Source organism: Balaenoptera borealis (genome assembly GCF_965194805.1).
Source record: "Balaenoptera borealis genome assembly, chromosome: 7".
NCBI classification, from domain to species: domain Eukaryota; kingdom Metazoa; phylum Chordata; class Mammalia; order Artiodactyla; family Balaenopteridae; genus Balaenoptera; species Balaenoptera borealis.
Window position 1 is genome coordinate 77,489,762 of NC_138864.1, and position 25,341 is coordinate 77,515,102.

Sequence of the window (25,341 nt, forward strand, 5' to 3'; positions counted from 1 at the left end):
TAGAAGTACGAGCAGATTTAAGGTAGAGTTTATGTGAGAGTGTAAATGTTCAAGAACTGTCAGGAAACTTCTGAAAGAAAGCATAGTAAAGGAGAACTTGTTCTAAGTGCTGGGATAAAGCAGTAAATAAATCAACCCAAATCCCTGCCCTCTTGGAATTTACATACAAATAAAAGGAGAAAAAGAGTAAAGAAGTAAATAACCAATGAGTCCCCAAATTATGGCTTGAGGACAAACTTTGGTTGGCCACCTATTTTTATACATAAAGTTTTATTGGAACACTGCCACATCCATTTACTTCTGTATTTTCAATGGCTGCTTTCAAAGAAAGAGTTGAGTAACTGAAACAGAGACCTTATAACCCACAAAGCCTAAACTATTTGCTATCTGGCCCTTTACAGAAAGTGTTTGCCAACTTTGACTTACAGATACATTATTTTTTTTTTAACATCTTTATTGGAGTATAATTGCTTTACAATGGTGTGTTAGTTTCTGCTTTATAACAAAGTGAATCAGTTATACATATACATATGTTCCCATATCTCTTCCCTCTTGCATCTCCCTCCCTCCCACCCTCCCTATCCCACCCCTCTAGGTGGTCACAAAGCACAGAGCAGATACATTATTATAAATACATACAGAAGAAAACAGAGATACATATGATTTCTCATCTTGTTCTTCCATTCCCTCCTTTCCATTCACTCTTCTGCCTGACTCCTTTAGGGATGAGAGTCGGGGTGTGGGGTAGAGAAAGTGGCAGAAGAGATCTTACTTGACTGGTAAAGTTGTAACTTATATTCTGGGATAGTTAACCCTGCCATTTTATTGTATATTTTAATTTTATTATTTTGTACTTGTTCCTTTCAATGGTTATATCACAAAGAGTCTAATTGTATAAATCCAAGAAAAAATAGCATAATTAAATGCATTTTATGGATGGGCAGACTTAAAACACTGAGAATTAAAATAAATGATTGGGGATCCCTGGAAGGCAGCTGGAGAAACTGAGAGAATAAACAGTTGAGGTAGCCAAAATGAAAGAATGTCTGTTTAACATTTGGTTTAATCTTCCTTTTTTAGAGAGTGCTTTCAGAGATCTCTGCCTGTGCTTTGCTTCTCTTAAAACGCTGCCAGAGACACAGTGGTAAAGTGGAAACAACAGAAATTGCTGCCAGCAAATCTGGGATGTAACTGCACATTTATTCCTTACTAGCTGAGTGAGCCTATGCAGGTTATTTCACTTTCTTGAGACTGGCATTGCTCATTGGAAAAATCTGGATAATAATGCCCATCCCAAAAGTGTAGCTATGAGCATTATCTAAGACAGCAGTCTCAACAAGAGGACATATGGCAATGTCTGAAGACACTGTGGTGTCATGACTTGGAGGGAATGCTGCTGGCAACTAGTAGGTAGAAGTCAGGGATGTTGCTAAATATCCTACAAGACGTAAGACACACCCTCACAATAAAGAACTATCTGGCCAAAAATGTCAACAGTGCCAGGGTTACGAAACCTGGATATAGGATGACATAATTTGAAAGTGCTTAGTACAGTTTCTGGCACACAATAGGGTATTTAATATGATAGGTTCCTATTTCACCCTCTCTTAACTCATTAAAGTTAGTCAATCAGCAAATAATCAGTTAGAGAGTGCTGTGCATATTTATTCATTCATTCAACGATTATTTACTGAAGACCTGCACCAATTACAGTGTAAGTGCCTGGCTCTGCCTCCATAAAATGTACAGACCTGAGGGAGAGGAAGATATTGAACCTCAGAAATAATGTAGAATATTGTACCAGATTTTATATGAGAAGAGAAAAAAGATAGATTTCTTTGAGCAAGGTAAGCCCCAAGTAACTGTAGTCTTGATGTAGAGGCTTAAGTATTTGGGGGCAGGTATAGGATACTGTTGGGAGGATGAAAACAGACAAGGTGTATAACGACGCATTAAACTCTCATGCACAACACACGAAAGGTGTTTTAATGTCTAAAGGGATTTCTTTTGTTCCCTCAACAGCTAATGCAAAAGATACACCAAGCTGAGCACCAAGAAAGGAAAGATCTATTGAATATCCACTTGGCTTTACAATAAAGGAAACACATCATTCAAAAAATAGTTTCATTTAAATTACATTACATTTTATTTTTATTATTGTTATTACATATATATGATAGCACATTAAATGGTTTCATTTAAAGTGCATGCTCCTCAGAGAGGCAGTAGAGAGAGGACAGACTCTGGGGATTACAAACATTCAGGCCCTAGCTCCTGACTTACTTGGTATAAGACCCAGGGAAAACTACTTAATCACTACAAGCCTCAGTGTTCTCATCTGTTAGATGGGAATAAAAACAGTAACTACTCCTGACAAAGTTTGTGAGGCTCCTGTAAAGCACCTGGCATTTAGTCACTCAACATATGTTAGGTCTTACTATTGTTATTTGGTTATATTTACCTAGCCTTAACAATTTAATCAAATATGTCCTCTTTTCTTTCAGCTGGTTATTAATCCACATTTATTTACCTTGCACTTTTTACAACAAAGACCATCACTGCACTGGGAGTCTTGAGTCAAGGTGCATTTCTTACAACACTCTGCTCCTTCAAGGACACATTCCTAAGGAATATAAACATTTGCAAAACGTCAGAGAATGCTGTCATTTTCCTGAAAGTACCAGGATATTTTCTAAAACAAATGTACAGCCTCACAATAAGCATCTTTCTTCCACAAATCTTATGAAATTTCTAGGCATAACACTTGCTCTTCATGTTTCAGTGTGTGAACCTGGAATAACCCCGAACAACCTAAAGAAATCATCCCAACACCCAGAGACTTACTGCCGGGGTCCCACAGTCACACTCCTCTCCAGTTTCAATGAAGCCATTGCCACACTCAGGAGGATCGAGAAGCTGTGGAATGAAAACCAAAAAGGGCACTAAAATGTAGAAAAATCAACACCAAAGACCTTACAAGAGACCACAAGTGCCACACCTACACTTCTGGCCTGTCAGTCATTCCAAAATATATTTTTATTTTCCTAAACTGCAAAGTGTGACTTCAGAATTTTAGAATTGGAAACTTTAGAACATAGTGTCTAATATTGTTTCCATTTCATATTTAATCATATTTTCATATATAACATACCTATCAAGCAGGGTCTGATAAGTGTCATCAAAATAAAAGATCATCCAGGCATTGACTAAAACCAAGCCAGATGGACTCCTGAAATTTCATTTCAAAGAGGACGCAAGGGATTTGGAGTCAGACATCTGGATTCAAATTGTGGCTCAGCTACTTATCTTGGGCAAATGGCTTGCCATCTCAGAGCCCAAGTGTTTTCGTATTTAAGACAGGAATAATAATAATATTAGCTTCCCATCTACTTAATGAATTGTTATGAGGATCAAGTTCAATTACTTGTGAAAAGCCCTTTATTAACTGTTATTTCCTTGTGAAACAGAAAGTTATTTCATGGACAATAAGGAAAACATCACAAAAATTAATAAATCCACTGATTTATTTAATACAAAATACAACTCTTCCTATTAAGATAGCTCTGCAGAGAACAGCAATAATAATTTGCCCCAGAGATGGAAAAACTTTTTGGCCTGTACAAGAGTATATTTTGAGACTTTTATATTTTTTAACTTTCTGCTGATTTTATTATCTTTTGAGTATAATTTATCTTATGGTGATAGGTAAAATTAGTAAATAGTAAATAGTTGCTATGTTCCACATATATAATATTCATTCAAAAGTTAATACAAGTTTACATATTATAGAATGGAAGTGAGTACACACCCACATGCGTGCACGCACACACACACACTTTCTTAACTAGAAGGAAAAAACAAGCAAACAAACAAAAAATCAAGAAAGCAACAACAACAACAAAAGTCCCCACCTAATTTCAAATACTCTCTCCTCTCCTACAAAAGAATCAACTCATCTCTAGATTTCATTTTCAGCTGAAAGGATCATAATGAATGAAGCAGCTTTGAAGCCAAAATTAAAACTATCCAGATAAAAAAACACAGTTATTCCCTTACTCTGGGCTCAGAATAATCAATTAGTTTGGTTAAAAGACTTGAATTGTTTTTCATTTACAGAAGCAGGAATTTAGTTCCAATATCCCTTCTGAAGCTTTTGGAGAGAGTCTTAAAATTGTCAATTTGCTTTTCAGTGCAGTATGAAATTTCCTAAATTTCACTGGAGTGAACAGAGAATGAAACCAGGTAAATGATTACGAAGGCAATGCCACGTATCACTGTGATGTAGGGAAGCACTTCATAGTTCACATAATTACCAAGGACAAAACACTCTTCTTTAACATGGGAAGTCTTCCAAATGTATGAAGAAGACCTGCTTTCTAGTCAGTAGCCAGAGGATGCTCTGCAAGCTATAAAAGTCTCTGACAAAGTCTAAGTACAGACCTTCTTCTTTTTAGCAGACTTAGTTTTTGTATTGAGAAGTATTATAATTTTGATCGTACTGCTCATTCTGAAAGGCAGGGGTGGGGAGTAAAGAGGGGAGACAGGCCTCCTTTTCTACCAGTATGAATTGTGATTCAGTATCTAAAGGCAGGGGAGGGGGAATGCATCAAGAAAATGAAAAAGAAAGGCAAAGTGAAACCATTTTTGTAAGCTAACCCTGAATCCTCATTGGGCCATATAAAAAGAAAATGGACATTTTTCAGAAAGCAAAACTAATTTCTACCTGCTTTTTATTCCCATCAGAATAACCCCAAATGCCCAAGATTAATTCAACTTAGAAATGCAGATATTTAGTATATCTAGAATGTGTATATATAAGCTAAGTTGAAAAGCTTTCTTTTATAAGACACAATGAATGAAAATTTGTGTTTACAATACTTTAGAAAGATTAATAACTAATAACTCTGATCACACTTATTACCTTAGAAGGTTTGTTGAAAAGGCAGGCACCACCTCCACTATTCAGGAAGTCATGATACTCTTCAATACTACATTGGGTGAACTTTTTAGGAAGATAATAGCTATAAAAGAGAAGAAAAGCAATAGCTGGGTACAATTTTAGTCCCCCTTGTTTGTAGATTAGTCTTAAAACTGAACATTGTTAACACTGTACATTATTCCTAAAAATAAAAGAATAAATAAATAATAAATTCCACTTATGTATAACATTTGCATTCAATCCGTAAGAGTTTATTCAATAAGCACATTTCTAAATTCTTCATTAGGTGACTAATAGTAACTACGGTTTGCTCATTATCTGCATATCCATTCAAAGGAAACACACCTATAGTACCTGTAATTTCCATCAAAGAGAGTTAGAAATAATTTATTTCACAATGAGTTTTTCCTAAATATTAAACCTGGGCTGGAACCCAAACTGCAGGGCATTCTGCAAAATAACTGACCTATAATCTCCGAACATGTCAAAGTCATGACAGTAAAGGAAAGACTGAGGAATTGTTCCAGATTGAAGAGACCAAAATCTGACTGTGATGCCTGATTCTGAAGCGTTTGCTAAAATGACATTGTAGAAACACAAGGCTGATCTTGAATGAGGGCTAAGAATTAGATGATTTTCTTGGTTGTATTGTGGTCCTATAGGAAGATGCCTTTGTTTGCAGAAATGCACATAAAGTTAGGTATCTGGAGGTGATAGGCACCATGTAAAAACTTACAATTCAGAGACAAAAAGGTTCTTTGTAACTATTCTTCTAACTCTTCAAGTTTCAGACTGTTTCAAAACACACACACACACACACAAAAATTATACCCCCCAAAATAATCAAGGGTCAATAGAAAAAGAAACCTCGCAATAGAGCAATTTGGAACTATGCATTAAGAATCTTCAGAATGTGAAATATCCTTAAATCTAGTAATTTTACTTTCAGAAATTTTTCTTGAGGAATTGATTTGCTATGTGTGCAGAGATGTCTGAATAAAGATATTTATGGTGGCACAATTTATAGTAGCAAATAACATGAAAATAATCTAAATGTTCAATAGTAGAAAACTGTTAACTAAACTGTGATATATTAATAAAATAGAATACCATGTAGTTATTAATAATCATGGTAGTGTTAAAGAATGAAGACTCAGAAAAATGCTGACTATAGTAAAGTAAGTAAAAAATGAATAAACAGTCATATCCAACATAATCCAAATTTTATAAAACAGTAAACATGTAAAGAGAAAAAATACCAAACTACTGGATTTATTTTATTTTATTTTTTAGCCGCGCCACGCGGCATGCAGGATCTTAGTTCCTGACCAGGGATCGAACCCATGCCCTGTACAGTGGAAGCGCGGAGTCCTAACCACTGGACCGCTAGCGAAGTCCCAAAACTGCTAGATTTAAGCAGCAGTATTTTAACATTAACCACAGTTATCACCCAATGGTGAGAAAAGAGGTGATACAAATTTTATTTTCTGTATTTTTCAAAATTTATTTTACATTGAGCTTTTTATAAAAGCGAAAACACAATTAAGATAAGAATGTATAGTTTTTATAAAAGTCTCTCCCACTAGCCTGTCCGTTTATATGCTTTCTTCTTCCTAGCGTAACGATTAATGCTTAAGTGAACTGACTAATGGAATTTACGATTATTTACCCTAAACTCATTTACCAAGTATTTCATGCCAAACTCTCCAAATAAAGTTGTCTTGGGTTTAAACTGTCTGAACTACTTTACTTCCTTCACTTCATTTTCCTACTAAGTCATAAACTTTATTATTTTAAAATTTTCTTACATATATTACTCCCTTTTTGCTTTTCAGTGCCTACACTTCAGCCAATGTTTTTATCGCCTTATCTATAATCCATTGTATATATCCCTGTCAGGATTATGGAATTTAAACAGGAATTTCTTCAAGTTCCCTCTTTATTCTACTGGTCAAAATCGGAGGTGGTTCTCTATTGCTAAAGAAGAAAGTCACTGATTTTCAGTGCTGGACCCTTAGAAGTCAAAGTCTAGTTCAGCCCCTGCCCTGCAAAGGCACCATCAGGGGGTTCAGGTTAGCCCAGCCTCCTGCCCACTGCACAGCTGGGAGCTCAGTCTGCTCTCCAGTAGTGACAAGAAACTCTTCCCAGATAGGGAAGCTCTTTTTACACATGAAGAGTTGAAATCTGTACATTGTGCTTACCTTCCCTATGCCACATCTGACTTCCTATAACAGCCGCACACAGTCCTGTATTGTCAAGTATATCAAATGAGACTAATTCTTTACCATACCATGGCCCTTCCAATACCTGAAAGCAGATACCATTTCTCTCCCTAAGCTTGGCCCCAAAGCTTCTTTTTTGCAGGGTAACATCTATTCATTGCATTCTTACATTTTTAATTCTTATACCTTTAAATAGGACCGATAGTCTTCGTTTCAACAATGCTTTCCAACATTTAACAGTACAGAGGAACTTCAGAAAGTAGAAATGGGAGGGAATGTACCCATGGGAAATATATGTCCATAATTAGTGCTGATAGGTGATGTTTGGCACAGATCAAATGATATCTGGCATCGTACCAGACAATGTTTTATGTAAAGAGCTTTCCTCTTGTATGCAACTATTTGATGTAAGGAGTTCTAATGCAAAGAGCTATGCATATTCCAGTGTAGCCATTGATTTTGCTGCATATTATGCTTAGTGCTAAGCAGATTGTCTATATAATTCTTTTAGTTAATCAGAATAATCAGACAAGATTAAAAAACAAGAACCTCTAGCATGGAATTTAGTAATTGTTAGAAAATTACAACTACAAAGACTTTTATCATTTCTTCTTAATACTAAGCAAAAAGTCCAAAGATATTTTGAAAAATATTTTAAACACAAAAAGTCCAAAGATATTTTGAAAAATATTTGCATGTACATTCCCTCCATCATCTATTCTTCTTGTCATGCATATGCTGGGAGTTCACATTTCAAATACAATCAATACATATTTATTGAAAAACAACTCTGTACAAGAGAGTATGGTGTGAGATCTGACAAAAATAAAAATTAGTGCAATATATAATCCTAAAAAATTTACAACTAATTGGTGAGAGGAAACAAAGACATACAGAATCAAATTATAATGCAGGAGTTAAAAATTATAATAAATCTCAAGTGGTTAGAAATGTGGTTAGATAGAAAAAATACTGAGAATTCCAGATGAAGAGAATATATTAAAGAAATCAAAAGAGGCTGGAAATTCATGTACAATTATGATGAGCATATTTGTCAGAGGCTGAACATCCATGTAGGATTACAGTTAACAAATCAGAAAAGCTGGAAACCCATATACAATCATGGTAAACAAACCACATAAATAGTAGCAGAAAATGAGATTGCAAATGAGTATGAAGAAAGATTATGGACCTCTAAATACTGAAGGAAGGAATGTGAACCTTATTCTTTACACAATGGAGACACAAAAGTTCTGAGCAGGAAAATGGCATGATTCATGTGTCTGACATAAAAATTCATGGTCATTAAAAGAAGAATGGAGGGCTTCCCTGGTGGCGCAGTGGTTGAGAATCTGCCTGCCAATGCAGGGGACACGGGTTCGAGCCCTGGTCTGGGAAGATTCCACATGCCACGGAGCAACTAGGCCCGTGAGCCACAACTACTGAGCCTGCGCGTCTGGAGCCTGGGCTCTGCAACAAGAGAGGCCACGATAGTGAGGGGCCCGCGCACCGCGATGAAGAGTCCCCGCTTGCCGCAACTAGAGAAAGCCCTCGCACAGAAACGAAGACCCAACACAGCCAAAAATAAATAAATAAAGTTAAAAAAAAAATTAAAAAAAAAAAAGAAGAATGGAGAAATTGTGCTGTACACATTCAATGAACTAGAGCTGTATATATATATATATGTACATCAGCACGGATGAACCCCACAAACATAAAGCTGATCAAGAAAGTAAGTCACAGAAAAATACATATAGTATGACGCCTTTCATATAAACTGAAAACATGCAAAGCCATGCTATATATTACTCCAACACACACACACATATACAGTAAAAGTATAAAAAAGGACCTGTGAATCATATAAACCAAATTTGACCTGTGAATGATATAAACCAAATTCAAGATGGTGTTTACCTTAGCCGGGGTTGGGAACCGATAAGAGAGAACACAGGGGGATTTAACTATGCAGACAGTGTCTTGTTTTGTTTTTATCTAGGTGATCGTATACAAGTGTATACTCTTTTATTCTTTATACCTTTCAATTATGATGGAAGTGGAGTTCAGGAGGGGAGAGAGGGAGCCTGAAAGCTGTGTGAGTAGCTGGAATGTTATCAAAATAATAAGGGCACGAGACGATAAAAGTTTAAAGTAAGGTGGTAATGATAAGCTTGGCATGAAAGGGATGGCTGTAAAATTTATTTAGAAAGAATAAAAGATTGATGCCTGATAATGTGTCAAGGGTATGATAGTATAAAAATGAAAACTTTTCTTAGGAGATGGACTGAGCATACCACTTCCCACTCTTAATTCCCACCGGTAGCTTGAAATCAGCCACTGTGGGAGCATTTACACCATAGGCTTCTACATAAGGTAGAAGGCTGCTGGAAATCTGAGAAAACTACTCATCAGGGCTCTCTTCTTGTTTTTGTTTTTGAGACACATTTCTGTTTATAACTCATTTAATTAGAATAGAAGAAGATAAAAGGAAAGGGAATTAGAAAGTAAGCCTTCAAGAACAAAGTTGTTGCTCATTTCTTACATTTCTAGCCTAAATTCAAGGCTAAAAAGTCTTTGATCAAACTACAACAAGGTACCACCTCACACTGGTCAAAATGGCCATCTTTAAAAAATTTACGAATAACAAATGCTGGAGAGGGTGTGGAGAAAAGGGAACCCTCCTACACTGTTGATGGGTGCAGCCACTCTGGAAAACATTATGGAGGTTCCTCAATAAACTAAAAATAGAATTACCATATGATCCAGCAATCCCACTCCTGGGCGTATATCCAGACAAAACTATAATTCAAAAAGAAACATGCCCCCCAATGTTCACAGCAGCACTATTTACAATAGCCAAGACATGGAAACAACCTAAATGTCCATCAACAGATGAACAGATAAAGAAGATGTGGTAATATATACAATGGAATACTATTCAGCCATTAAAAAGAACGAAATAATGCCATTTGCCGCAACATGGATGCAACTAGAGATTATCATTCTGAGTGAAGTAACTCAGAAAGATACAGACAAATACCATATAATACCACTTATATGTGGAATCTAAAATATGACACAAATGAACTTATCTACAAAACAGAAACAGACTCACAGACATAGAGAACAGACTTGGGGTTGCCGGGGGTAGGGGGATGTAGGAGGGATGGATTGGGAGTTTGGGATTAGCAGATGCAAACTATTATATGTAGAATGGATAAACAACAAGGTCCTACTGTATAGCAAAGAGAACTATATTCAATATCCTGTAATAAACCACAATGGAAAAAATATGAAAAAGAATGTATATATGTATGTATACCTGAATCACTTTGCTGTACAGCAGAAATTAATGCAACACTGTAAATCAACTATACTTCAATAAATTTTTTAAAAAAGAAAGAGATTCTTTAAAAAAATTATTATACTTACCTGAAGTTGGTGGAATCATATATCCTGCATGCCCCTGACTCACCACATTTCAAATTCCCCCAGCCAAAAAAAACTTTGACCTACTAGCTTAAAGGATAGCAATTGTTTTCATAAATAAGAGACTATTTTGTGAAAATATATTCCCTACAGAGCCACTGAGAATATCTACTTCTGATTTTAAATGCCTGTGGTAAGGTTCCAGGCACATAAGGTTCCAGGCACTAAGTTATTGAGTGTCATCCTCCTAAGAAGACAACAGCACAGCAGAGAAAGGAACAGTGAGTTATTTTTAAATAGAAGTGGCTCACCCAGTGTCTCCCATTATGCATCCAGACCACGTATCCTCACATTTACACTCACCTAAGAGAAAATGAATACACATGCCTTGTTACAAAGTGAAAACAGGTGCATTAGAGTAGCTCCTATTTTAAAAAGTATATGTTCTGTTTTATGCAAAGCATAACAACAAAAATCTATTGTACTTTGACCCTATCGAGATTATATAATTTTTACTAAAATAAAATCTTTTCATATTTTAACAAGTGGCCATATTTTTAAAGCACTCACTTAAAATGGCTTAACAATCAAATACCAATGAAATAGTGATGCACCACTACAGGATTCTGGTTTCATAGGCCTTTATGGGAATTCTAACAATTTCTCATCCACTTTTAAAACCTCTGCACCCAAGGCTTCTGGTAGAAGGCAGTATAGTATATTGGTTAAGCAAAAGGGCCTCAGAATCAGAAATACCTAGGTTCAAAATCTGGGTATGCCACTTAATATATGTGTAATCTTGGAGACATTACCCTTTTAAGATCTAGTCACTTTATCTGTAAAATGGGAGCTGATAATGAATATCTTGCAGGATTATCTTGAGGATTAAATGAGCATCTAGATGTATATAATTCTGGCATTCAATTATCTGTTATATAATGGGTACTTCATAAATGGTAATAGTTCTAGTTAATATAAACAATCATATTTATAATATTTGTTACTAAAATAATACAGTAAATATGATTATAATCAACTTACTCCAAATATATAGTGTTTAAACCATTCCTGGTAAAGTAACTTTACCTACTTGGGAAAATATATTCATCACAGATGCTAAACCTAGCATATTTTACTAGGCCCATATTGTATTAAGCCCTTTATCAGGTCTGATCCTGGCAGGCAAATTCTACCTCTGTGGCAATACTAAAAGATGTTTTAAATAAACTGTAATAAAATAGTATGCCTTATGAATAACTTATATTAGCATAGGCTTAGTGGAAATGCTTGGGTTTTGGAGTCACACAGACCCACCTCTATAACCTACCTTGTGAACTTAATGCAATTTACTTCTAAGTTTATTCATTCAACGACACTGGTTTGAACACCTCCTACATGTCAGGCTCTGTTCTTAGCACTGGGACACATTAACTAATCAAAATAAAGGGCCCTTTCTTCAGGAAGCTCACATTCTAGCACAGGAGATAGTCAATAAATAATAAACCTGAAAAGCAAATGACTTATATGGTACAAAAATACAGAAAAAAAACAACAACAGTATGCCTTAAACCTATATGCCCAGACCATTTAAAATTACCAAACTGAATTTATGTCCTTTTTTAGATTAAATTCAACTGTGAATTTAACATCACCTGGCTTTAAATGTTTATTATACGTGGAGGAAATTCATCTGTAATGTAAATATTAACATTTGTATTACTTTTGGAAAAAAAAAATTTTGGGTCCTGGATATCTTTATATTATCACTTAAACTCTTTTGATCAATCAACTGAATTAAAGAATTTCATTCTCTAAAATATTTTTCAGATAGTCTACTTTAAATACAACTAAACCACACATGTACTTAAACTTACCACTTGCTAACTTTCTTTTGTCTGAGATAATACCAATATTATGGGCTAACGACTGGGCAAGCGTAACTGCCATTAAATCCGTTTTCCCAAACTGAAAGACAAAAACAAAAATAAAATACTTGCAAATGCAAATTATTTTTTATTTAAGATGGGCCAGAGAAAATGTCACAATATAATTGAAAATAAGTAATTTCTAAGCATCTTATTTAGCAGAGGTTAAACACATAATAGCTAGTGCTGAACTACTAAGCATTTGGGAAGAAGTGGTAAGAAATAAATCCATGTTTGACTAAGTCTTACAGAGAAGACTAGAAGCCAGGGAATCATCGACTTTCGGATTTGGAAACTTACACCTAATTTTGAGCGCAAGTTTCACCAGTGACACTCCTGAAAAACTGAATACTTGTTACCACAGTTAAGCCAGTCTTTCAGATAAGAGAAAATAAAAATAAATGTGTAATTTATTTGGAACTTTTTCATCCTTGTGTGTCCACTAGCACTCCTAAAATCCCCAAACTGAATAGAACTTGGCTTCAGAATGGTATGAGTCATAGGAAATGGTGATGATCTTTGGCCACAAGAAACTTGAAAAGACCTAGGGATACTTTTTCTATATGCAGCCTCCCAAAGATTCAGGTATTTTTCTTTTAGATGACTTCCATCAGGTTTAGTGCCCTAGGGGTAGAAGTAACCCTTTGGAAAACCTAGTCTGTTTTTTCCTCCAAAAATTTGCCAAATATTGAGGAAGAAAATTTTCAATTGAGTTATTAAGTAGTAACCCAGTGCTTCAGGGAATTACTCAATTCTCTGCAAAAACAGTCAACGTGATAAATAGGGCCTATTTTCAATAAAGGTAAAGGTAAAGATTTTCTCTATATAATCTGTATATAGCTAAACCTGGAAATTATTCTAAGTAGAACATGAACAGAATTATCCAATATTATCTTTCCTTATTTCCCTATTCTGGCCTCTGGCACTAACCATGTTGGTTGTTAATAAAATAACAATATCTGGAGTATGTGGAATACTGAGAAACTGTCCCTTAAATATTAGGAAAACATCATCAGCCATCATATCACTTTGTATCTTACAGATGTTCACACCTACTTCATTCACGCCTCCTCCTTTCAGCAACGAGCAAATCCCGCCAATATACGCTGCCCCGCTCCGGCTACTCTCAAATTGACTTCCCCTTTCAGAAAAGGAAAGGAAAAAGGCTTACTACTCACAGCCCACATATCATAGCACCTCTCATTGTTAATTTACCACACTTATTTCTCAATGCACATACATTTCTCTACTATATACTCCTGAGGTAAGGGAGGAATATGAAAATTGTTTGCACGCATAACCAAAGGGAAAGGTTTCTGAGGAATGTTTCCCCACGTGATCAATAAATATCTTAAATAGAACTATACCTATGAAAAAAGGATCTCTAACATGAGGTACACTTGCATGGTATTTCCGTCAAAAATGCATATAACTTGAATCTCATAGTGAGAAAACATCAGACATTCTCACAATGAGGAACATTCTATAAAATAACTGGCCTATACTCTTCAAAAATGTTAACCTCAAAAGAGACAAAGAAAGGCTGAGGAAATATTTCAGATTAAAGGAAAGTAAAGAGACATGACAATTAAATGTAATGTGTGATCCTGGATTGGATCCTGGATTTGGGCAAGGGTTGGGGGGTAGCTATAAAACATTGAAACAATTGGTGAAATCTGAATATAGACAGTGGGTTAGATAAAAACATTGTACCAATGTTAAATTTTCTGGTTTTGATAGTTTACTGTGGTTATATAAGAGAATGTCTTTATTCTTAGGGAATATATATATATGTATTTAATAGTAAAGGCCCAGTAAGTAAATGTCTCCAACTTACTCTCAAATAGTTCAGGAAAAAAAACAAAAAAAGACACTGATAGATAGATAGATGGAAGGAAGGAAGAAGGATAGAAAGAAGAAAATCATAAAACAAATGGGATACAATGTTAACAATTGATGAATCTGGAGAAAGGGCATATGGTATTTCCTTGTATTATTCTTGCAACTTTTCTGTAAATTTGGAATTGTGTAAAATAAAAAGTTACCTCAAAAATACTCTTTTACTTCCATTTGTAACTTTCTTCAACAGCTCTGGCTTTAGATGGTATGTTTTTAAATTGCTGCAACTTATGATTTGCTCTTACATCAAATATGCAGGTTACCCCCCCAGAAAAACCATAAGAGTAAGAAAAAATAAAAAATAAAATGTACCCTAGGTATACTAAGCTCTCCCCTTAGACCAAAAACAAAGATAACATTGACATTTAAAAGACAGCAACTTTAAAGAATATATAATAATTAATCTGTTGTTAAGAATACTCTTTATGAGAATTAATAGTACTTTCATTCAGTAAATGCTCTGATTAAATCTCTTGAAAAAAATTACATGAAATGTACATGCAATAATAAAATAACTCAAAATTAAATCTATTGCATATTCGTGACAGTTTCAATCTGTACTTTAAAACTTCTTTCAAATATATCTGCCACATAAAATCCTAATTGCATTATGCAGTAGAAAGAATACATCTCACCCACAAGTAATAGAGTATTCAACATGGAATAAAAAAAGTAATAAATCATTACAAAAGTTACGTACGAAAAAAGGTGAACTGCATCACTTCTCTCTTTGATAAAATCCCTCCTGTATTTCATAAACTCACGTAGGGTGATCAATGGATTTTCAGATATGGCAAACTTGTTGTCAGCCGCCCAGGTTTCCATGGCAACCAATACTATCCTTGTCTTAAGTTGGTCTTTATATATCTAGTATATTAACAAAATGAACACACCAGCTATACATGTGGTAAAAATCAACTGATTTATGAACAGGACTACAAAGCTCCTTTTATGGAAACTCCTTGAGTTTTAGCTAAATGTGAGAAATTCCATTGTTTTTAGGGGAGACAATTGTTTTTCTAACTTACATGCATTTCCCTTGAGTAACAGAGAGTCCAATTGTTTACCAAGTCATACCCAAAGAATAGAGTACTAGTAGCAACAAAATATTGCTTTTTGACAAATCTTTGCACCCTTACTCAAGGTTCCCCCAGAGTCCATTTTCTGGCACCCTATAAGAATCACACTAGCAAAAAGTGGAACACTCACGAAGGAGATAATTTCTGTACACCCTAGTTGGCCCTAATTAAACTCATAGGGAAGGTACTGGCATTGCCTTGTCAGGAAGATTTGGAAAGTAGTTTCAGTAGAATTATTTAGTTGCATCTTTCCCATGGCACCAGGCATTCTTTTGAAAAGGCACAACTGTTTCTCCATTGCTAGAAGTATACTGTGAATATCTTTGTTAGGAGCTACGACTCAACCTTTTCTTTTCCAGTGTGAAAAATACAGGAAAAAAACTTCAGGCATAAAGCTGTAACTCTGACCACTTCCTTTTATCATTTTCCCAGCCAGGTATCAAAGTCAATAAAGTTCATGGCAAAGTTACCAGGGACTTAACAGGACACCTTGGCTAAAGTGCAATTTAGGGCAGTGAAAATATAAGAATATTATCTGATTTATTAGCAATCAGGAGATAAATTTCCTCTGTGGCAATATTGAGTCGGGTTCATACTTACTAAATCCGCCATGTTCACCACAGATTTCGCATAGGTATTGGTAAGTACCACTGAAAGCCGATGTTTTTTAAACTGAAAGCAAAAGGAAACAAGTGAAGGACTTCAAGATCATCAGCAAATACTCATCTCAGCAGAGGAAATATGGTGTAATTGAAAGGTCTCTAAAGCTTTCTGTAAAAAATGCAAGTTGACACCTAGTTCTTTAGATGCTGCGTAGTCTGACGCAACGCTCCTAAAAGTTTGAGGCCTCACAGGTCTTTGAGGTAAAGTAGAAAACACCCATTCCATCCATTTCAAAAGTTTATTTTTTATCACAAGATTGTTATTCAAAACGATAAAACATACGAAAGTTGTTGATGACTTGCAAGACATACAAATAAAGGTAGGGTGAATGCCAGAAAAACTGAATGGGAATAATGCTAAAAGTATAAAAAGTTCCACAAGACTTACTCAGTAAAGAGAAGAAAGTCCTAATGGTCAAGAGGAGGTGGCTTATAGGCTTGATGTGAATAACATATATTTTTGGTTTGGCCTCAATGCTGTTTTAAAGATCAGGAAATATCATGATTTCTGGCTTCACTCAAAATTAGTATTCCAACATGGTAATAACTGGCAAGGGCTGAGAAGCAGACTCTCCCGTTGGGCAGACCATGTGACTTCTCTTTTGCCACAGGCCTCACCCCTCCCTATTGCTTTATACCTGGCTCACTTTATTTGAATTATCTGCTACAGATACTTACAGACATCTGAATGTATGATATCCTAAAATGTCTAAAATATGTGTTCTTGCAACTTATTTTTATTCTGTAAAAATCTCAGGAAAAAGTAACATTCACGAAATCAAATTGGTAGAAAGATAGAACTTAGTCCTACCCTGAACAAGGAAGAAGCACTCAATAATAATAATTATTATTAATTAATAATTAATAATCAATATTATTAGTTTAATCATATTTAAATAAATGACACATTTTCCCCAAAATAAATAATTCAAAGTAAATTAAAATGTATGTGTACCTGAAATTAAGTAAAATTCAGCAACGTGCATCACTGAATATTTTTAGTTTAAAACTCTGCCCATGAATTGAGTATACAACATGCTCATGAACTGAATATACAACATGCCCATGAATTGAGTATTAAAAAAAACCTGACTCAACAAAAAAGGAAGTTTGGCTAGGTTTTTATCCTAAAAATCTTCACTGCTTGGCTATATAAGCTTTTCTTTTTTTTTTTTAAGTCTTATTCTATATTGCAGCATATATTGATTAACAATGTTGTGTTAGTTTTGGGTGTACAGTAAAGTGATTCAGTTATACTATACATGTATCTACTCATTTTCAAATTCTTTTCCCATTTAGGTTATTACAGAATATTGAGCAGAGTTCCCTTTGCTATACAGTAGGTCCTTGTTGGTTATCTATTTTAAATATAGTAGTGTGTACATGTCAATCCCAAACTCCCAATCTATCCCTCCCCTCCACCCTTTTCCCCTGGTAACCATAAGTTCATTCTCTACGTCTGTGAGTCTGTTTCTGTTTTGTAAATAAGTTTATAAGCTTTCCAAATGGTTTACTACACAGCAAGACAGAAATAGAAAAACTGCTTTCCACTTATTAGGATAAAGCTGTACATTGCAAACTAAAGAATCACATTATTGCTGCTTCACTTTTTCAATATAAAATGGAAGTTTCCCTTTTTTTTTTAACCTTGCGATTTTAGTAAGAGAAGATATTAGCCCCTACATTAACTAACTGAATCCAAAGAGTTAACATTATGAGTCACAGAAATATTTTTGGAACCTCACAAAATACTGTTAATTGCTTTACCTAAGAGTGTTTCCTACTTACAGGTTGTTGCTGGGTAACAGAGATGTTTCTTTATACAAATACCTTCTCCAACTTACAACTTTACAGACTTCTTTCTTCTAAACATATTTCTGCACCCACTAGTTTTATCCTAAGCACAGGCAAGTTCAAACAACACAAAATTCAGCAAATCATACCATGAGATGATCATTCACAATCATCAGTTCAATATATTTGGTTTCCTCCTCTACATTACGAGGATATCGACGAAGCTGCAATATAATCAAGGAAATAGCACATAAATAAGCCTCCGATCCTGGCTACGGGAAACTTATGTTACATATTAGATTCTCAGATATTATCCCTTTTTTAGCTGAAAGCTTGTACTCTTTTACCAACCTCTCCCTACCTAGTTTCCCCCACTACCTAGCCCCTGGCAACTGCTTTTCTACTCTGTCTCTATGAGGTTTTTCTTTTTTTTTTAGATTCTACATGTAGGTGATACGATGCCATATTTGTCTTTCTCTGTTTGGCTTATTTCACTTAGCATAATGCCCTCCAGGTTCATCCATGTTGTCGCAAATGACAGGATTTCCTTCTTTATTAAGGCTGAGTAATATTCCATTGTGTCTCTGTGTGTGTGTGTGTGTATATATGTATATACATTTTCTTTGTCCATTCATCCATTGATGGACACTTACATTGATAACACTATATTGTATAGTTGAAATTTGCTAATAGAGTAGAATTTCAATGCTCTCACCAAAAAAAAAAAAAAAAAAAAAGGAAATACATAAGGTGATGGATATGTTAATTAAATCCATGGGGGGAATCCTTTCACAAATATAATGTATATCAAATCATCCCACTGTATACTTTAAATATCTTACATTTGTCAATTATACTTCAATAAAGCTGAAACAAAATTTTTTAATTAAAAAAATTTTAAATATGGGAGAAATAAACAAAACAAAATTTCCCCTTTTATTTATTTAGTATTTTTTTCATTTTCATCAATTTACTTAGTTTTTGAGTGAGTAATAAATTTGCATGGTTCAAAAATTAAAGAATTATGAAAAGGTATAGGATGAAAGTTCTCCTCTCACCTCTGTCCCCCATCTACCAATTGTTACGCCTTCCCCCACAATGGGTACAGCACAGTTACTGGTTTCTTCCAGAAATATTTATGCATATAAAATCAAATATGAGATATTTTTTATTTTGTACTTCCATTTATCTCCTTCTCTTTTGCATCAGGCTATTTTCATTTAACAGTATATTGTGGAGATTATAACAAATGGTTTAAGCTTCTGAGAATCTCTGAGAGTTCTACATAGGGAGTGGAATGATTGACACTTTTACTATATAATCTCCAGATCAGGCTTTGAGACACGCCCCTTCTGCTGATAGCGTTCAGAGGATGTCCCAAGTGATATATAGGAGCTCCGTTAGGATAGTTTGGAGAGCTCTCAGGCAGTCTTTGGTTACCCAGTGCAGCTATATCTGTCTGTTCAACCACAAATTTTCTCCACCTTCAAAATCATGACCAATGAATGGTACTGTCAAGAGCCACAAAGGCAGCCACATCCTTTGGTTCTCTGCAGTTAGTCTATAGCCCAATCTTTAACAAGATCTGCAAAATTAACTTTTTCCTTTGTGCCATACTTTGACACACATTTATTTTTTCAGTAAACCTTTTTATTCACTTGCCCAAGGGCCATTTTTGTCATAAGGGTATACAATCAAACCTAAAAAAACACATGAATGTTTGAGTATTGCATTTAAACTAAAATATTTCTGCCACATGGATTTTGTTTCATTGCTAATGCACTCCCAAATTCTAAAAAACTTTACTTTTCAAAATCCCTTAAAACATCCAATTAATAGGAAATAATAGACTATAATTCTGGTTTTGGAAACCAAAAAATAACATAAACTGCATCCACTGACAAGAGTTTTTTTAATGGATTTTTTACAGATGTAATACTAAAATAAAATTTATATCAATTATTAGAAATCAAATTCACAAATGTATAAACAATAAAACATTTCTAGAAAAAAAAAAAAAGGATGTTGTTAGGATGATAGTATTTGCTCTGTTAATTGTGGTAGAGACCTAAGCCTTTCTAACAAGTAGACTTATAACAAGTCCCAGTATTTTCTTAGTGTCAGAGAGTTGCCATATTGGCCACACGGTTTTATAACACCTCACCTCCAGGGTCCACAGCTTTCTCATAAAGGGAAATCAAGGGTTTGTCTGCTTAGCAAAAGACTGGATGTTGCAGATGTTTATGAAGAACTTCAAGGATCATGTCAAAAGAAAATTATCCCATTCTCTTGGTTCTTAAGTCATCAAAGTAAATACTGATTCAAATTAAATCCTGACGGCAATTACTTTTATCTATTTAACTGGGCCTCAATATATGTGTACATTCACAAAATATATAGAGCTCATAGTAGTAATCCATGGGACACAACAGCTTCTGAGAGGCAGTATGTAATGCATACATGGTTATAAGCACTGCTCTGAGACCAGACTTCTAGGTCAGAATCCCAGCTCCACCAATGGGTAACCCAATGTAATCCTGGGCAAGCTTCTTAAGCCTCTTATGCTTCAATGTCTTTACCAGTAAATTAGTGATAATATTAATAATAATTCCCTCCTCAAAAGATTGTTATGAGGATTAAATATGTTAATACAATTGCACATGGTGAGTACTCAATAAAATTTAGAAATTATCATTCATATTAGAAATCTGTATGTAAACACATTTTATTTCATACTTATTAAACATATATTAAAAAGAAGATATCTCATTCCTTCAACGGCTTTACCTTACTAGAGATCTATTTCTCTCATCCTATTTTTATGCCATACACACACACTCATACCAACCACCACCACAACTGTGATATTATCTTAATTCTGATGACCAGAGTTCTTATTTTATCTAAAACTATTTACCAGCTCTATGATTCTGGGCAAGTCATTTGCACATTTCAGAGACATCATTTTTTTTTTTGCTGTGAAAGGGGAATAATAGCACCTACTTCATGTGGTTTAAAGCGCTGTACGAACTGTTGTTATTATTAAGTTCAATATCCTTTGAACATTCATAAAGCAGACATTCGGATTTTATATCCTAGACTCCAAAGTATTGATAGCTCAAGTGTGAAAATACCATTTTGTGGCTTCAAAACCTGATGGAGTCACTCTTAAGGGGGTATCTTTAAGGGGATAAATACAAGGACATGTACCACCCAAGTAGACTCCATGATGTGGTGTACACCCAGGCAAGGAAAGAGGCCTATGGTAGAAAGAACCTGAGATGCCACAGCAGGGGCCTCATAATCCATCTGTATGAGGAATGACCATATTATCACCACTATGAGTGCTTTTGAGTCCATGAAATAATATGGCCCCAACTCCACTGCTCCTACGAATGTGTCACGCTTCTTGTTTACCACACTACAGCAAAAGCCTGAACTAATTCTTATCTCTCACAGACTTCATGTAGATTAAATTGATTGGCAGTTGCCAAATGTTTTTAAAACATCATGACATATACCTGTGAATACATACCTGTCGTTTACTCTGTTTTGGTCTTGGCTTCAAAATAAATTTTGGTGGAGTGATGTTTACTTGTTGGAATTCTAAAAGGAAATAAAAATAAATTAAATTTAACTTAGTGCATTTGCCAGGTTTCTTTCACGAAGGGTAATCAAAGTTTTACTAGCCCTTCTTAGTATAAATTACATAACTGTACTTTAATCATCAATGAATATTATAATTATTATGTATAAATTACAGAATTATAGCTAATTATGAATTTTATAACATATAACATTGTGCTTAATGAAAATACAGAACATTGGTCTAAGTAACTGCATTCATATTAATACTAAATAAATATACCACAAAGGAATACAATTCAAAACAAATCTCAAACATTATTCCTGTTCTAATTTATCTCAAATTTTTTCTCAAAATTCTCCTATAAATACCATCACATTTTTATGGGGAATTGTCTGAATAGCCACTCGACCTTCACTTCCACCACTGACCTTCACTAAAGAATGACACACCAAATGTTGGTGAAGATGTGGAGCAGTTAGAACTCTCATATAATGCTGATGAGAGTATAAAGTGGTATCACCACTTTGGGAAAAGGTTCTGCAATTTCTCCTCCAACAGTAGTTCTTAAATTGTGATCCTTGGACCAGTGGCATCAGCATTACCTGGGAACTTGGAAATGCAATTTCTCATAACCCACCCAAGGTATACTTAATCAAAAGCTGTAGAAATTAGTGCAGCCACTATGGAAAACATTATGAAGGTTCCTGAAAGAATTTAAAAGAGAAATACCATATGATCCAGCAATCCCAATTCTGGGTATATAGCCAAAGGAATTTAAATCAGGATCTCAAAGAAATATCTGTACTCCCATGTTCACTGCAGCATTATTAACAACAGTCAAGATACAGAAGCAACCTAAATGTCCATCAGTGGATGAGTGGATAAAGAAAATATGATATATACATACAATGGAATATTATTCAGCCTTAATAAAGGAAATCCTGCCATTTGCGACAACATAGATGAACCTAGAGGACATTTTGTTAAGTGAAATAAGCTAGACACAGAAGGACAAATACTATAGGATACCACTTATATGAGGGATCTAAAATAGTCAAACTCAGAGAAACAGAGATTAGAATGGTAGTTGCCAGGGGCTGCGGGGAGGGGAATATAAGGAGTTATTAGTCAAAGTGCACAAAGCTTCAGTTATACAAGATGAGTAAGTCCTAGAGATCTACTGTACAACTTAGTGCATATAGTTAACGATACTGTATTGTATACTTAAAAATTTGCTAAGAGGTTAGATTTTATGTTAAGTGTTTTTATCATCATCATAAATAAACAGGGCTGGAGGAAACTTTTGGAATGGATGGATATGTTTATGGCAGAGATTGTGATGATGATTTCATGGGTGTATATTTATCTCCAAACTCATCAAGTTGTATACAGTAAACATATAAAGCTTTTTGTATGTCAGTTATACCATAATAAAGCAGCTGAAAGAAAAAAACAACAACAACCCTAAAGATGAGGCCAGCAATCTGTGTTGACCAAGCCCTCCAGGTGATTCTGATGCATGCTGAAGTTTGAGAACAATGGTATACAGTTAAACATATACCTACCTTATGACCCAGTGATTTCACTCCCAGGTATTTGATAGAGAAATGTAGACGTGTGTCCACAAAAAAGATTTGGACAAGAATTTTCATAGTTGTTATAGTCATAATAGCCAAAAACTGGAAACAATCCAAATGTCCATCGACGGAAGAGATAAAAAATTGTGGTATATTCATACAATAAGAACATACTCAATAATATAAAAGAAAGAACAATTGCTACCCTCAACAACATATATCTCAGGCATGTGCTAAGCAAAACAAACTGAACATGATGCATAATTCCATTTGTATGAAGAGCTACAACAGGAGAAACTAATCTATGGTGAAAAAGTCAGAAAAGGGACTGCAGAAGTGGTGGCACTGACAGGGAACAGACACAAAGGAAGTTACTGGGGTAACAGAAATGCTCTATATCTCACCAGGGGAGTATATGGGTGTCAAAACTCAGCAAACAGTACACTAGTTTCACGTATTTCATCATAGTAATTTTCTATTGCAGTACAATTGACATACAATATCATATTAATTTCAGGTGTACATCTGACATACAATATCATATTAATTTCAGGTGTACATCACAGTGATTTGATATTTATTGAATGTATATCGTTTGAAATGGTTTTAGGTAAGTCTATTTACCATCTGTCTCCATACAAAGTTATTACATATTATTGACTACATTCCCTATGCTTTACATTACATCCCCATGACGTATTTATTTTATAACTGGAAGTTTATACCTCATCACCCTCTTTACCTATTTCACCTGGCCCCCATTCCCATCTGCTCTGGCAATCACCCAACTGTTCTCTGTATCTATGAGTCTATTTCTGTTCTGTTTGCTTAGTTTGTTTTTCATTGTAGTGATTTTTAAAACACTGAGTGCTAAGTGGTCAGTGTTTAAATAAATAAGCTTTTCTCAAAATGTGTTCTTAGGAATACTAGTCCTGAGAGATGTGTCAGATGAAACAAAACGTTCCACAGTCAAACAAGTTTGGGGAGCACCCGATCATATTTCTATCTCTGGCAAATACATAATGCATAGCAAAAAAAAAAAAGACATAATATAATCCGAAACTCAGTGACACTTTATTAAATCTAAAATAAAAAAGCTTACTTTTGAGCTTATATCACAAATATTGCAGTTTTAACATTTGTCTATTTTTTGTTTCCTTCTCATTTGTCATAGTAAATCTAAATATCTTGAGAGACAAATGACACTCAAAATTGACATTGTAAACTGCTGATAAGAAAAGAAAACCAGGAACAAACTGAGACAGACTTGAGTTTTCAAAGAATATGTTCAAAACTCATTTTAATAACAGCAAAACTGCTGAGTCACTTCCAAAGTTTCTGTTGTAAAGAAACCCTGAACAAAGTTTTTAAAAAATTATAAGATTGTATCATGGCAAGCCTACAATAAAGTCCTTAGGGGGGGACTCTTTAGTTATTCCTTTAAATATTAATTAATGTTTATTGTTTCCAGTAATGCCTATAAGATTGTAACTTTGTTCTCAGGCAGCTAACCATGATTTATTTTCTTCCCATAATAGGGATTATAAAAAGTTTCATAGATAACGAAGGAACAGTCTAAAGTGTCCATGTAAAGTAAAAGCAGCTAGCTATATGCTCATTTGCAGATTTTTCCAAATAGTGAATTCTGTAAAACAGGATCCTCTATTTCTTTGGCAGCAGGAGAGAAGGGGTGAGTTCTGTTTCTCTTCAGGGTAACCGCAGAAAGTCAAGGAGTTACAAATTTGTTTCAGGGAGGAAGGAACATTAGAAAACACTTATTTCATTTTCCAATGAGAAGACAATGCAGCCTTTAAGTCATTTTCCTAAGTAGTAGTTTAGGGTTTGCTTTAGTCTAGTAATTTTTCCATTTGCCCTTGTGCCTCTCTCCCAGGGTACATTCTCATAATGCCATAATCCAAACCCCCATTCAGCCCCTTACTAGCTGTGGGACCCTAGAAAAAACAAACTAGCTGAGCTTCTGTTTCTTCATCTATAAAATAGGAATGATAATATTGACCTCACAGAACTGTTGCAAAGACTAAAAAGAGTTTAAAAATTAGAATGTACTATGGTCATAGTCAGGGCTCACTAAATAGGGGAGGAAGCATCTCCACATCAGATATTCAAAGTGTGCCCTATCTTTAGAAGGAGAACATGAATGATTCTAGCATAGCCAAAGATAAATGCACTCTGCATAATCATTGCTCCACTAACGAGGCCAAAGCA

General features: G+C 34.8%; 1 protein-coding gene across 19 annotated transcripts in view; it reads right to left on the reverse strand.

Annotated features, from left to right (window-relative positions):
• Positions 1 to 25,341, reverse strand: part of ADAM22 (ADAM metallopeptidase domain 22) — a gene marked incomplete at its 3' end in the record, with an annotated part of 239,376 nt that overhangs the window by 51,455 nt on the left and 162,580 nt on the right. For all 19 annotated transcript variants that reach the window (XM_082398238.1, XM_082398229.1, XM_082398239.1 and 16 more), the window contains exons 8-17: positions 21,485 to 21,555; positions 18,099 to 18,173; positions 16,094 to 16,165; positions 15,115 to 15,281; positions 13,572 to 13,656; positions 12,465 to 12,555; positions 10,902 to 10,953; positions 4,922 to 5,021; positions 2,845 to 2,916; positions 2,531 to 2,623 (exon numbers count right to left, since the gene is read on the reverse strand). In XM_082398238.1, coding sequence (XP_082254364.1) covers positions 2,531 to 2,623; positions 2,845 to 2,916; positions 4,922 to 5,021; positions 10,902 to 10,953; positions 12,465 to 12,555; positions 13,572 to 13,656; positions 15,115 to 15,281; positions 16,094 to 16,165; positions 18,099 to 18,173; positions 21,485 to 21,555 — 878 coding nt within the window. The remainder of the gene's footprint in view (positions 1 to 2,530; positions 2,624 to 2,844; positions 2,917 to 4,921; positions 5,022 to 10,901; positions 10,954 to 12,464; positions 12,556 to 13,571; positions 13,657 to 15,114; positions 15,282 to 16,093; positions 16,166 to 18,098; positions 18,174 to 21,484; positions 21,556 to 25,341) is intronic.